This window comes from Passer domesticus, chromosome 6, assembly GCF_036417665.1.
Source record: "Passer domesticus isolate bPasDom1 chromosome 6, bPasDom1.hap1, whole genome shotgun sequence".
Taxonomy (NCBI): Eukaryota; Metazoa; Chordata; class Aves; order Passeriformes; family Passeridae; genus Passer; species Passer domesticus.
The window spans coordinates 61,149,386-61,163,542 of NC_087479.1; the positions used below are offsets into that span (position 1 = coordinate 61,149,386).

Here is a 14,157-nt window from a genome sequence, read left to right on the forward strand (position 1 = left end):
TTGCTTCTTCTCTTTGAAGAACCCAATTATTTTCACCATTTCCCCTTTCTTCCTTCTCTGTCATGTTCCTGATAATTGCTTCCTGTATTTTCACATGAATAGGAGTCTGTGAAAAAGTAAAAACCTTAAGACCTATCTGGCTCCTTCTTCCTCCCAAAAGAATGGATTCTTCTGCTCTGCCATTGAAAGAGGAAGTGAAGAAGCCAAAGCAGAAACAGAGAGCTAAAAAATGACTGTGGAGATTCCTTGAGTAATGTAGCATTCATAGGCAATTGTTAGGTCCTTACTGAGTGGTAGCTGGCTGAACAGTGCAGTGTCTAATGCCTGAATTAAAGTCTCTCCTTTGTTCTACATAATTCAAAGGTACCAAGCTAAGAAAAAAACCCTATCTATATTTAATGAAACTATTTAAATATTTCCAAGATACAGAACCTGTAAGATTAGTCTGAAAATTAAGAAGAATTGATTTTTATTTATTTTGTATTTTCTGAGCTGTCCATTTTCCAAAATAAATACAACAGTAATTTTGAAGCCCCTACTTATCCTACTTTTGAATCTTTCAGGTGAAAAGCACTGGGCCTGTTACTGCTCTGGTTAGTGTTCTGAAGCCTTTTGCTCAGTTTGATGTTTCTGCATTATTCTACCTGGCAAAAGAAAATTATTGAAAAGTAGAAATTTTATTAGAAAAATACTTTTTTTAAATATAGTCTTTCTTTAAGTTACTGAATGCTGTGGAGTTTATCTAAAAATGGATGGAAAGTAGTATGTTTCAGTTAAGGAGCCTTGTTGCATAATCAAGAAAAGGAAAAATTCCACAAACAGCCATGTGTACCTTTTAATTTTCTTTCATCTCTGCCAGCTTTTTTGCTAACACAGATTAATATGTCTTTCCTAGGTTCACTGCATCTCTCACACTGATCCTCCTGCTCCTTTCTCTTGCCCACCTAAGCCAGCCATCCTTATGAGAGGACAAACACTCTTGAGACAGGTGCCTCTCCCACCACAGGCGTGCACATGGTTGGAAGCAAGGACAGACAATGCAAAAGGTCGGGTGTGCATCAGAGCTCCCAGCTGAGAGACTCTCCTCATGTCAATAGCAGAATTTGTTCCTCAGTGACTATCATTTTAGTCATCTATATAAAAACACATCTAAAAATTACAAGAAACTCTAGTGGTCCTTTTTATATAAAAGGATAAATAGAGCATTTTATTAACACTTTTTGCAGCAACAAAAGTGACACAGTCCACATCTTTTTCATTAAACACAGCAAAAGCTATGGTCACGTTTTACATCACTTTGAGGCACAAAGCAAAATACTTCTTTTCTTAAGGTCAAGGTATGATTTGCATTAAAAAAAAAACGAGAAAAAACAATCCTCAAGTTGTATATTGCGGTAGCAGGGTTTCCAATCACTAGCACAATACAATGAACAGACCAAGAATCCAGAATGGATTATTACATACAATAATATTCATTTGATTGAATTAAGAAATGGATCATTGTTGTCATTTTAGAGTATTAAGAAGTGGTCTGGTGTTGCTAACTTCAGTTGGTTCAGTTTGGTTCAATCCCAACAACCCCAAGTATATACAACAAGCTAAATGTAGGTTAATATATAATCTAGAAGATTATGCACTTCATAATGCATTGCACTTATTGCTTGGTACACTAATGTTGCAGTCACTGTTGAGTTATGCTAAAAAGACAAGCCTGATGCTTGCTGGCTTCTTTCAACCCAACACTAGTTATTTACCACTTTGGTTTATTGTGAGTTTTTTATGTTACTCGTATTCAGTGTCCACTATTATTAGGTTTGATTGAAAGACAAATACATCTTTTATTTCCGGGATTTCTAAAATAACACCATTTTCTATAATTACAATATCTTCAATAAACATATCTATGTATACAACTGTGGCACAATGTGTAAAAATATGAAAGCTATTAAGGGAAGAATAAGGGTTAAATTATTCTCTGTTTCTTCTATTGGTCTCAAAATATCCTGCAAAACAAATGCATCCTTTTTCATAGGGCTATTTGCTCATAGTAAACTTCTCTTTGGAATTTTGTAAAAGACTATATTCTTTTCTATGTTATATTGGGGTACGTTTTCTCTTTCTAAAGACACCAGTACAAATTCAGAATATACTGCAAAGAATAGAATAATAAAGCTTGTTTTTTGATAAAGGGATTTGCCAGGCTGCCTGAAAAGTCAGACTCAATATTTTATATTGTTTTTATATTAGTTGATAAATGCAGGGAAGAACATGACAATATCTATAATTTAATGAGATTCTGTAAATGATAGAAATAAGAATTTGTGCCCAAACATTCAGTATAAAACTCTTAAATAATTCCTTTAATTATCACAGAGTAGCCTGCAGCATGTAATCACGATAAACATACAATATGCCCTACTTGTTCTTTAGGCTTGACACAATTACCATTAAGGGAACTGGATCAATCCTTGTACATGCCTAGGACTCAACCTTTCTTCTTTAAGAAAGTTCTCGTCCCAGACTAAACACACAACTCCTACATTGCACTGAGTGAATGTGTGTCTTTAACACAACCTCAATACAGTGTAACAAATATATAAGTGCATTTTTAATGATCAAGTAATTTTGGCTTTCTAAAAAGAGCATTAGATGTGCCGACTTGGTTGCTTAGTTGTGCTTTAATCTGTAATTATGAGTTTTAGCTCTTGTATACTGTAAAGTATCTACTTGCCTCTATAGTTTTGACCAGTAAACCCTTAAAACTCTAATGTTTATAGAACAAATATAACCTAATGAAAGTGATAACATCACAACTCATATAGATTGCACTTTGATGTATTTTTTTACAGTAAGACCTTCCTGTTTGATATGTGTTTACATGTTTATACCACATTTTATTTCTGTGTGCAAACAATCACAATGAATTTAATCACAAACACTACAAAATATACCAAATATTTAGGTTTGTTATGAATAATCTCTTTCCTTGTAGTTGTATGAGTCTTGTACTTCCTCTTGTACAAATTCCTCCTTTTTCTCCCAGCCATTAGGCCAGCCACCATTGACCTGGGTTGTAGCACCATAAGACTTGGTGGTACCATAATTTACATAATTCTGAGTAATGTCCCCTGTCTCCTCAGCAAGTTCATCTTCATGAATAAAGCCACATTTCTCTTCGCTTGTCTGTTCAGGGTCTGCCCAGGGCTGTTTCTCTCCTGAAGCAAATATGCCATAGAAGATCACACCTCCATAATGAACTAAAGCAGCAATGAGGAAGACATACTGCCATTCTTCACGTGTCTGTAAAGAAGAAATTTGCTAAATCAGAGTAGCACATAGATTTACCTAATTCTTCTGAGCTGCAAGATTTAAATTAGGGATTGAAGTGATAGCACAGCTAAAACATTCAAGTGTCCATTTCAGAAATATTTATATCCATCTTTCTTTGAAAAATTTATCAGCCCACAAAAGCATCAACCTAATGGACATATAGTGAAGCATGCCTCAAATTAGCATCCCTGGATGCAAATCCCAGACTCCAGTATGGATATCCTGGCAAGTTGTATTATACAAAGGTCTTTCTCTTGAAACCAGTTGTATCAAACTGGAAGATTTGAAAATTGTATTTCCATTTACCTTGTTCTTTGTCATTGCTCCAACAATTATAGGGCAAACCATTCCAGACAAGGTCCCGACTCCATTAGAAATCCCCATTAAAATGCTAGCATACCTTGGGGCAATGTCTAAATGGTTGACATTGAATCCTGCAACAGAAAGGTCAATGAGCGCTCACACCAAGAGCAGAGCAGTACTTCAGTTTAGAAAAGTGACATGACATTTTTACTATAACATATTTGGGCTGCTTAATTGCATTTCTTTATCCCTGAAAGACTTGCAATGCTTAAATATTCCTAGAGAGACTCTGGGTTTTCATTTTCCTTTAAGAAAATATTTTAAAGGGATACAAGGTTAATTTTCTCCCAAAACTGCAGCTTAAGAAAACCCCAAAACCTCCCAGAAATGTCTGTGTGGAATAGACAGCCCAGATAATATTTAGGCAGGGAAATAATTTGTATTTTGTAGTGCCTTCCATGATCACTTCATGCTGTAAATAACATGCCTTTTCTTCTTCCCGTATGTAACATGTTCTTTTCCTATTGCCCACATTTTTCTTTTTGCTGCATAGACCAGCAGAAGGGAGTTCTTTTCTATTCTTCGGTGTTAAATTGGAGAAAAAAACAGTATCTATAACTGAATTAATGATTAATTTTGAAAGATATTTACTTGTTCTCTTGGATTTTCAACAGCACAATTCTGTTGAAAATGTATGCAGTAACAATTTAAATAATCTAAAGATACAGAACTAATTGTTCCCAAAATAAGTACTTAAATAAGTGAAAACAGAGACCAAACCTTTGGATACAGATAGTATAATGGAAAGGGCAGGCAGTATGATATGGTCGACTTGGGGAAAATGCAATACACTTCCCAACTTGTACAAAACAAGAATGGTACCTTGCAGAATGCATGAAATCAAGGACAGATTTGATTAGAAGGGATTTAAGCTGTTTGGCACAAAATGAAAGAGAGCCTGTTTGAGACATAAGGAACCAGCATGGGAGAGGATACTAAAATCACAGTGGGAAAACAAGGGGAGGTCAGCTGACTTGTGTTTGGGAAGGGGAAAGGCAAAGGGTTGATGAATCAGCAGGAAAGGGGAGTAGCTGACCTTTAATTCAGAAAACAAATCCTAGTAATTAGGCCCCAAAATAATACAATACTAAGAGGCCCCGAATTAATAAAATAATACAATATTAACAAAGCAATAACCAGTACACAGTGGAAAAAAAAGGAAATACTTCTGTTTAAACAAAGATGTGTAAATTTAGGTATCGTTACGTAATACCAGTCCATTTGTCTTCTATGTTTGATATCAAGAAAAATCTGTAGTGTATATTAGCATCTAAATGAGAAGAGAGTCTAATTTGCTGCAATGAACATGAAAAAGACTGAATTATTTGAACAGAAATAATGTAATATAAAAGCTGTAATACCAAATGTATATTCCTTTATAATGATCACAAATAATGTCCTTTGGGAATTCCAAAGTGAGTGGGCTTTTTAATTACTATTCATGAATAAAAGCAAAGATAGATGTTTTATCTCTTAAGACAAAATAGTTTAGTGTTAATAACAATATAATCTTACCAGATATGGCAAATCCACTAAAGCCTACAGCAAGCACTAAGAATGAAATAGCCACTCCTTTGCTGTGTGAATATCCCACCACAAGAAGAAGAGTTGCTTCCATACCAAAACCTGGTGAAATAATAAATAAAATCAGACATTGAATTAAATTCCCTCTCAAATACTGCAGGCCTTAGGATGCCATGACATTTCATAGGAACACAAATAAAACATTACCTCAGAGTGGGATACAATCAGGTATTTCCTTCATCTCTAAAAAACACATGTTCTTCCTTTCTCAAATAATACTTTTTGAACTCTTTATATGCTAATTTATTGCCACTTTCTGTCATTTGTAAGATAAAAATAAATACTTGTGATGTGGCTAGGTCATTCCAGTCAACTCTCATGGGTAACCTGCTTATGAATTTTCCAGCCCTTACAACAGCTAATGTGGCTTCAACACCTCAGAAGGCAAGGATGCAATCTCAGGTAGTCATCTGGGCTCTCTTAGTGCAGAGGGTATTTAGATGAGGAGCTAAGGCTGAGTAAGTAGCTAAGAGTAGGCAAATTCCCCTCCAAAACCTCATCTATTTCTTTAATAGTCTAAATGGTTTTCCAAATACCAAATAACTGTATGGAAATGGCAAATGAGAGCACCTGTGTTTTCTTTTATTTAGTAACTACATCTACATTACATAAAGAATGCAGCAAGTATTGCCTCCTAAGAACATACAACTGTGCAGATTGTTTCTTCATTCTATACAGAACACAATATGAACATCAAATGGCTTCAAGAAACTTTTAAATAAAATAGAAAGACTTACCTCCACAGTTCATTATCTTTCTCACATTAGTCGTTGAAACAATCTGCCTGCTTCTTAAAAAGTCAGCAATTTGTCCCCCAATAGGAACAATAATTGTCATCACTAAATGCGGCACAGCAGATAAGATACCCACCTAAAATTAAAATTAGAATTAGCAAAGTATAAACCATAAGAAAATTTTGATTCTTCATTTTCTGAAGCATTCAGCAGCTAATTATTTATTTTCAATGTCATACTCTGTGCTAAAACTTTATTAATGTCTTGGGTAATGAAATGAACAAAACTAGTGATCTGAAGTTTTTATTTTATTTTATTTTATGAAGTACAGTGAGAATTTTCAAGAACCTCTGATGCCATGACACTTTTTTTTATAAATTGTTTTCATAGTTTATATTTAAGCTATCGCTTTTACCCCCTCACTTATAGTCCCTGTATCACAATGTTCAGAAAATTCACTATTCACTAAAACTGAATTGCTGCATTTCTTTCGGTGTTTAGTGCAGCTTTGCAGAAAGACTCACATGCCTAGACAGATTCCCTGTGGATCATCATCACTTGCACAATGGCCATTTGTCTTTGATTTCTGACCAAACTGCAAAGTGTATGTGGGCAAAAGATATGTCTGAAAAGCTTTGTATGTAGTGAAAGATAAAATACTGAATATCCACTGGTGATATTCAAAGTGCTATGCACACATGGCAAAATAAGACGTAGTACTTTTGTGATGACTGTTCCAATAGATTATATTGTGTATTCATATTTACCTCATAGGTCTGATCCAAACTTCGTATGAATCTCATGGATCATATGTGATATCAGATCACCCCTATATCTCGCATTTTGCCACTGTCTTTTCGCCTTTCTAAATGAGAAAGGGGGAGCAGTTCTCACCACATTAAAGGTGCATATAGAAAGGTGACAAATTATACTATCCTTCCTAGAACAAGATGGCCCTGCTTTTTAAAAGACACCTGGAAAAATACATTTAGCAATGCTTTCTGTAAGCTTTGGTGGGATTCTGCAGCCCCTGGGGCATCAGGAACAGAGTGTGATGGGTCTGCTGGCACCTTTCTAAAACCAAGCATGATCTGGTTTTGTGCACTTAACTTGCAATGTAGGCCCAAGTAAATCATCACTAAATCTCACCCTGCCTCCACCTTTCCCTATCCTATCCTTTGTCATAGTTGTTACTTCACTTATTCTTGCTGGTCAAGGAAACAGGAACTGGGACGAGTAAGATTTAAGATGTAAATCCATGATAAAGATGTGCAACACGTTCTTAATAAATACTACAAATATATCTCCGATATTTACTTAGTTAAGATAAAATCTTCACATTCTTTTTACATACCTTGCTTATTTCAAATCCAAACACTTCCTCAAAGTAAGCAGGCTGACTAATTAGCAGCAAGTAAAAAGTCCAGCTTCTACAGAAGTTTGCAACTATTATTGCATAGACTGGCATAGATGTAAAAAATTTTCTCCATGGTGTTTTGTATTTCTGAAACATAGAAAGGGGATCCAGTTACCATGTTGATCATTATCAATTATCCATCTTCTCTTTCCTTACCCTTTTTTTTTAGCTATGGTCCAACAAGCACATATATGCACAGCATATAAATGCTACTACAAAATGCACAAATGAAGAAACTCGGTGATACTTGATTGTATCACAGCACTCATGTACAAGTGCTTTTATCTCAGTCATATAAATATGTACATGGACATAAAACCAAAATAATAATGTCTTTAAATAATAATGTCTTTCAAAGACAAGGTTGCTGTATTTGAGGAAACAGTTAGAATTGACACTAACTACATGACTTCTTTCAGATTTACTGCAAACAGGTATTTTAGCATCTAAGTCTTAATTGCAGTATTCTACCTTTTTTAATCAAGTCTCAGCTGAAACTGCTTGGTCAAATATATTTTTTGTTTGTTTTATTGTATTTTTAAAATAAATTGCAGAAAGAAAAAAAAGAAAGACAGATGGGCAACCCTGCTGAGTCCCAGCACCTGTCCACAAGCTCAGGCTTCCACCCATCTGTGTTGATCCAAACACAGGATCCATACCCAGTTAAGTGCTTGAAAATCACTTCAGCAAGAATTTAGGCTGAATTCAGTCTACTATAGATTTGATTACTGGCTTTTCTTCAAAGAAAAGCCAGCCCACAGACAGATATGTGCAACACTTTGTATAGCTATTAAATTACACTTAAGTGACAGATAAGGATTAAGTGACTTAATCAATGGGAAGCCAGCCAGAAAATCTAACTTTATGGTATGGGAAGAATTTCAGCTTAAATATTTTAGAAGTAACTGAATTATTGATACAAGATAATCACTTTGGGAAAAAAAAAAAAAAAGTTAAATTAAAAGTTAAATTAAAAAATAGACAGAAATTGTCCAGTCCAAATTAGAATTGTAAGGACATCCTTCAAAGTAACTCATTTCACATGAGATTTTCAAAACCATGAACTCTACTGAATGCTGTTGAATATCAACTGAGACAGGCCCTCAATATACCTAAAAATTTCAGCTGTCAAAAAATGACTACGTAATATTTTCAGTTCCTTATTTAATACTAAACAAAGTTTTTACTAAGCCAAAAATAGTTAATTCCTGAGTTCAATCAAGAACCATTGTTCTGACCAAACAGAAAACATAATGAGGGTCTACTAGGAATGGATGGTGTAAAAGTTTAAGCAGACGAAGTGAAGCTTAAACAATTTTTTTTATTTTCCTGAGCGCATGAGCAAACATGGCAATATTTTCTTTAAAACTTTTCAGCAGTTACAGAAATAAGATCATTATTAGTTAGCACGATTGGAGTGTTAATTGGCTGGAAAATTCAGAGTTCATACATGGTTTTTAGGTCATACACGGTTCTTGAGAACTAAACCAGTACAGAGTCAGCTAAGATTATGAGAGGCTTGATAACATGTCTTCAGCAAAATGACTGCAATAATGGGAAATGTTCTTATGGATCTCAAAGCTCTGTTGCAACTTGCAGTCTTTCTGGCAGACAATACATAAAATAATAAGGATGGGCATTTTCTGATGTTCTGTGGACCTCAAGAGACACAGACTAGTGCTTGTCCTGCAGTTTGCTTTTAGGAAGAAGAAAACCTTCCAGAAATTACTATATAGGAAGGAAACTGACTTTTTCAGCTCAAGATATAAGAAAAGTCTAAATAAAGTTGCAGTATCAAATGTAGCTGTACTTCTTTTTTATAAAAAGAGGCACAAATTCCATGAGTCATCTGCTAGAAGAACTGGAACCTGTGTTCTCTTAGTGCAAAAGCAATATCCACCCAGAAATCCACCAGCAGATTTAAGATCTTCCCATCCCCCAGGAACACATTTGTTCAAATTGTTCAAAATACACTTTTCGATCTTAAGAAGAGTGTTTGACTTTTTGTTGTTGTCTTTATTTGGTTGATGGGATGTTTATTTTTCTTACTATCTCATTGGAAACCAGTGTGTGGGTAATATTCTTACTTCCATTGCACCTAGGAGGTTGGCACTCTCTCCAATGCTTTCTTCTATGTACCTCCTTTCTTCATCTGTGATTGTAGGATGCTTTGCAGGACTCTCATATGAAACCAAAAGCCAAAACATGTACCAGACTATACCAAAGCTCCCTTTGGAATGGAAAGAAAGACTTTAAAAAGAAATACACAGTAAAGCAACAAACAAGGAAGAAAAATCTGTGAAGAATTACAACAAATTTAAATGGCAATTGTTGTCTGTGCTTCTTTACTGAGTTCTCTCAGTAGAGGTAACACTCCAACAGAGAGTTTGGTCCTGTGAATAATACTTGTGCAAAAAACATGCAGAACTATGGCACAATGAAGTAGTCTTTGCTTTGTTTATAGAATTATTTCACTGTAAGTGAATATTCACTTATTTTAACATCAATTTGTACAATGCAAAGCAATGAAACAGCTTCCATTTCATTTCATCAAACTGTAAATGAAGGCCCATTCAGCTTTAAGGTGTTGTTGTTTGATTACTGCACTAATTTTTTTACCTGCAGAATAGAAAACTCTGGCAACTTTTTCAACATAGCAATGCACTTCTTGAGTAGTTTATTAAATTTCTATAATGCTTCCACTTAATTCACATAAATGCAGAATGAATTCCCTTGAGGCATTCTTTTCTGTGCGCACAGGTTAACACGACTGGTGTGAATTAATGTAGGTCTTCAGATAAAAATCAGGACAACTTATTCAGGGCAGATACTCTAAATTTGCAGTTTTATCAGTGTGAGAGACTTTAATGTGAGCAGAGATACTATAGATCTGCCCAGAAGTTTGCACTGCTGGTGCTAAAGGTAACGGAAGGTTTCAATGTGAGCTAGCTTTTCTTATTTTTTTATCTTGCTTTCTTACATACCCTTCTCTTTAAATTCTGTTCTCTCATTGTTCATTTCTCTAGACTGTATTTTTAGATTAGAAGTCCCACTTCTCTGGGGTTTTTATCGTCTTAACAGTAGCTTTTACATTTTTAGAAAGGGTAGAGGAAGGTCAACAATACTGGAGTGAAATGAGCAGAAATGCATACCATACACATAGAACACAGAAGACCACCCAGTGTATTGCACTAGAATCCCAGCTAAAGGCATTGCAATCACAGCTCCTGCATAGGAACCTGCAAAACAAGACATGTGGATGAACAGGCAGAAAAAAAAAAATCAGTTTCAAAACACTCATGCATTACAAATAGAAGGAAGACAAAAATACAAAGTTACTTACCACAAAAGGAAGTGGTTGCTAACCTACTTCTTTCTAATGGGGGGGCCCACTTGCTCCAAATACCATGGCAGGCAGGGTAGGTGACCCCCTGGGGAATGGTGTGCCACAAGTTAGCTAAAGCTGGTCAGTCACTCAGTCAATTGTCTTTGCATGAGTTTTTATCTTTAGCTGCTATAAACAAGAGGTTGAGAATGCTTTGCACCTTTATAGCAAAATCTGAGCACAGACACAGGAAAACGTCAATTCTAAAATGGGTTTTGCATATCACTTCAAATCACTAGAGAGACTGTATGAAACAAATATAAAACATGTTTCCTTTTTCTCCCCCTTCCAGGAAAGAATCCCAAATAATTAAAGAGCATTAGTGCACAAGAACCAGAATCAAAGGAAAGATGACAACACAGATCCTCTGAAGTCCTTCTAATGCAGGACCAATTTATCCAACCCGTATTTGTTTTGCCTAACATTTAAAGCAAAATTTAGGAAATACAGATTAAGGTGCCACTGCTCTAAAACTAGAAAATAAGATCTATAACAGTTTAGAAATATACTTTGAAGAATTTTTCACTCTGTCTTCAATGAACCTACTTGAGCATATAAAGTAAGTATTTGAATGATATTACTTGACTTCATTTTAAACCAGCTACCTTTTAGGTCTCTCTTCAAAACCAGCCTTTAACTTAACAATAAAAAAATTAAACCTGCACTGCTGAAATTTTGAAAGATGTTATATGAAATGTACAATAAAAAAATTAAACCTGCACTGCTGAAATTTTGAAAGATGTTATATGAAATGTACATTAATTCCTGATTAAGATGTACAAATGTACACAAATTTGTGATTAAAAATTATGGCATATGCATATGGTATATGCATATACACCATATATATTTTTTATATAGGTTATATAAAATAACCTATATAAAGGTTATGAGGGAAAGGAAAGGAAAGGAAAGGAAAGGAAAGGAAAGGAAAGGAAAGGAAAGGAAAGGAAAGGAAAGGAAAGGAAAGGAAAGGAAAGGAAAGGAAAGGAAAGGAAAGGAAAGGAAAGGAAAGGAAAGGAAAGGAAAGGAAAGGAAAGGAAAGGAAAGGAAAGGAAAGGAAAAAGGCTCAATTATTTTTTTCCTCATTTAAATTATGTTAAAACTCTTATCCATTCCAACAAAAACGTGGCATGGTCAGGACTTAAGATATAACCTTAGGTTTTTGTTATATTCTGTGATGCTGACCAACAAGTAACTGTTGAGAATTACACCAGTAAGGCCGTATGCAGTATAGAAGTTTAGTAAAACATCAGTGCTAAATGCATATCTCACTGGCTTCTCATTTTGCCATGACATTTTATAGCTGAAGGAAAATCAAATAGCAAAAATTCATATATTGAAATCCTTTATACTCAAAATCAGTAATAAATTTAAAACCATTTCTATCTTCCGTCCAAAGCTACAGTTGCTAGCTAAAGACTAACAAATACCTATTACATTTACTAGTTGATTTACAATTTTCCATACCTCTACAAGGCCCTGCAAGATCCTAACGAAGATGACACATCCATAGTGCACCCTGGCTGCAGATGGTATTAGCATGTTGAGGGAAGATGTCAGCAGTATAGCAGCACCAAACACTCTGCAAAAGCAGCAAAAAGGGGAAAGTAAGAGACTTCAGTGCTCTCCCAAGTGACTTATTCTGCATGTGCTCATATATCAATATAAATATTCCCTACATGTGTTCTTTATATGGGGAATATACTGACTGCACTGGGTAAGTGTCTACTTCCATCTTGTGTAATAATCTGTCTGGAAAGACCCAGACCAAACATGGATGTGTTTATCTACTTAGCATAATTTCCTAAGGAAATGTATCTTATGAAATCACACGTATAGATATTAATTTCCGTATAAACACCCACTTTAATTTTCAAACTAATTTCAACCAAATCTGATTGAATTCTCCGCCTTCTGGAAACAAAACCAGAGTTTGTCTCCAAAGGGTGTGCTAAAACAGATGGTCAGTAAAAGAGTGTCTCATGTGTCTTAATTGTAAGAAAGTGACACCACACATTTACTCCTTAAAAAGCAGAAGAGAATTGACTTTCATACAGGCCGAAAGCGTCGGGAAGAATTTTAGAGCTGGGATTTTCCTAGACACAAGAGATAATTAATCTGGAAACACATATCTGCAGAAACCAGATAATTCTTACTACTGCTTTTTCAGAGGCTGCTCACTGAAAATTGCTCATTTTGATTCCACAGCATCCTAATTTGAAATAAAGCACATAACAAAGTCTAAATAAATGCATGAAGTGGTGATTCATTTTCAATTCCACTGATTTGACTGAATTTTATTTGATTTGATTAATATCCACCTCTTGTAGGAGGAAATCTTTTCCCAGCATTATTGTGTCTCTTTTTTTTTCTCAAGCTATCTAATGCAAATATAAATCTGATGACATATGACATCACAGTATCTGATGTGGAACTGATTTGACAGAAACCTTTGACCTTCACTTGTGTTCTTCAGAAACTGGTACAGTGCCATAAGTCATTGAGAAACAAACCTTGGGCTAAAGATGCAGGATGAAAATTCTCCCCAAAGACACAATATTCCACATTCTGTATTTAGAATCACAGTCTGAAACAAATCTTGAAATAGCAAACTGAGTATATGCCACTTCTATTTGACACATTTTAAAGGTCATGGTAAGGAATCTTTTCTAAAGTGCCCTAAATCTCATCTCCTAATTGTCTTCCCTTTGATGTCTATATCAAGTTGAACAATATTTAGCTGTCTGTACAGCATATTTCTGGCTTTGCTTGTCAGCGTGTTCAATACATCTGCTGGGACTGACTGGACACGTGACTGTGTTGCACTGTGAGGACTATTTTGACCTAAATCGTCTTCTACTCTTGATTTCTTAATGTGTAAGTTTCTACTCTAAAACTACATGCACTTCATTTCCTTACAATTTAATACCTCCTTATGCTTGCATAAACTCCAGTGGTGCCTGCTCGGTTAAAATCACGTGAAGATAGAATATTATAAACTGCCATCTCTTTACAAGGCTAAGATTTGCAAAATTGTTGCTTAAGGTAACTGTTTCTTCAAGGAAAGTTTTGTGATCCTGTATCTGAAGTCAGCTTCAATTTGCCCAAAACTGAAAGCTATGTTTCCCGGAATTGCCTCTGTTCTCATGTTTACTGAAGAGAAGCTGTTTCCTTGAGTCTATTCCTTCTAGAAGACAAAGGAAAATGTAACTGAAGGAATGATCAGAGACATGCTTCTTCCAGATTAAAATCTTGCCTGTATTTAGACACACAAGTACAAGTGAGCATTCAGTTACATCAGGTATAGACGATGAAAAATTCCGCAGCATCACTTGTGAGTC

The 14,157-nt window shown here is 35.1% G+C and overlaps 1 protein-coding gene across 1 annotated transcript in view; it reads right to left on the minus strand.

Moving 5' to 3' along the window:
* Positions 1-1,167: 1,167 nt before the first annotated feature.
* The window catches only part of SLC17A6 (solute carrier family 17 member 6), a 28,534-nt gene continuing 15,544 nt past the window's right edge, over positions 1,168-14,157 (minus strand). Inside the window, exons 4-12 of the mRNA XM_064426210.1 lie at positions 12,284-12,398; positions 10,772-10,859; positions 10,581-10,667; positions 9,516-9,658; positions 7,366-7,515; positions 6,015-6,147; positions 5,209-5,319; positions 3,637-3,764; positions 1,168-3,300 (exon numbers count right to left, since the gene is read on the minus strand). Of these exons, the coding sequence (XP_064282280.1) occupies positions 2,968-3,300; positions 3,637-3,764; positions 5,209-5,319; positions 6,015-6,147; positions 7,366-7,515; positions 9,516-9,658; positions 10,581-10,667; positions 10,772-10,859; positions 12,284-12,398 (1,288 nt within the window). The 3' untranslated portion in view covers positions 1,168-2,967. The remainder of the gene's footprint in view (positions 3,301-3,636; positions 3,765-5,208; positions 5,320-6,014; positions 6,148-7,365; positions 7,516-9,515; positions 9,659-10,580; positions 10,668-10,771; positions 10,860-12,283; positions 12,399-14,157) is intronic.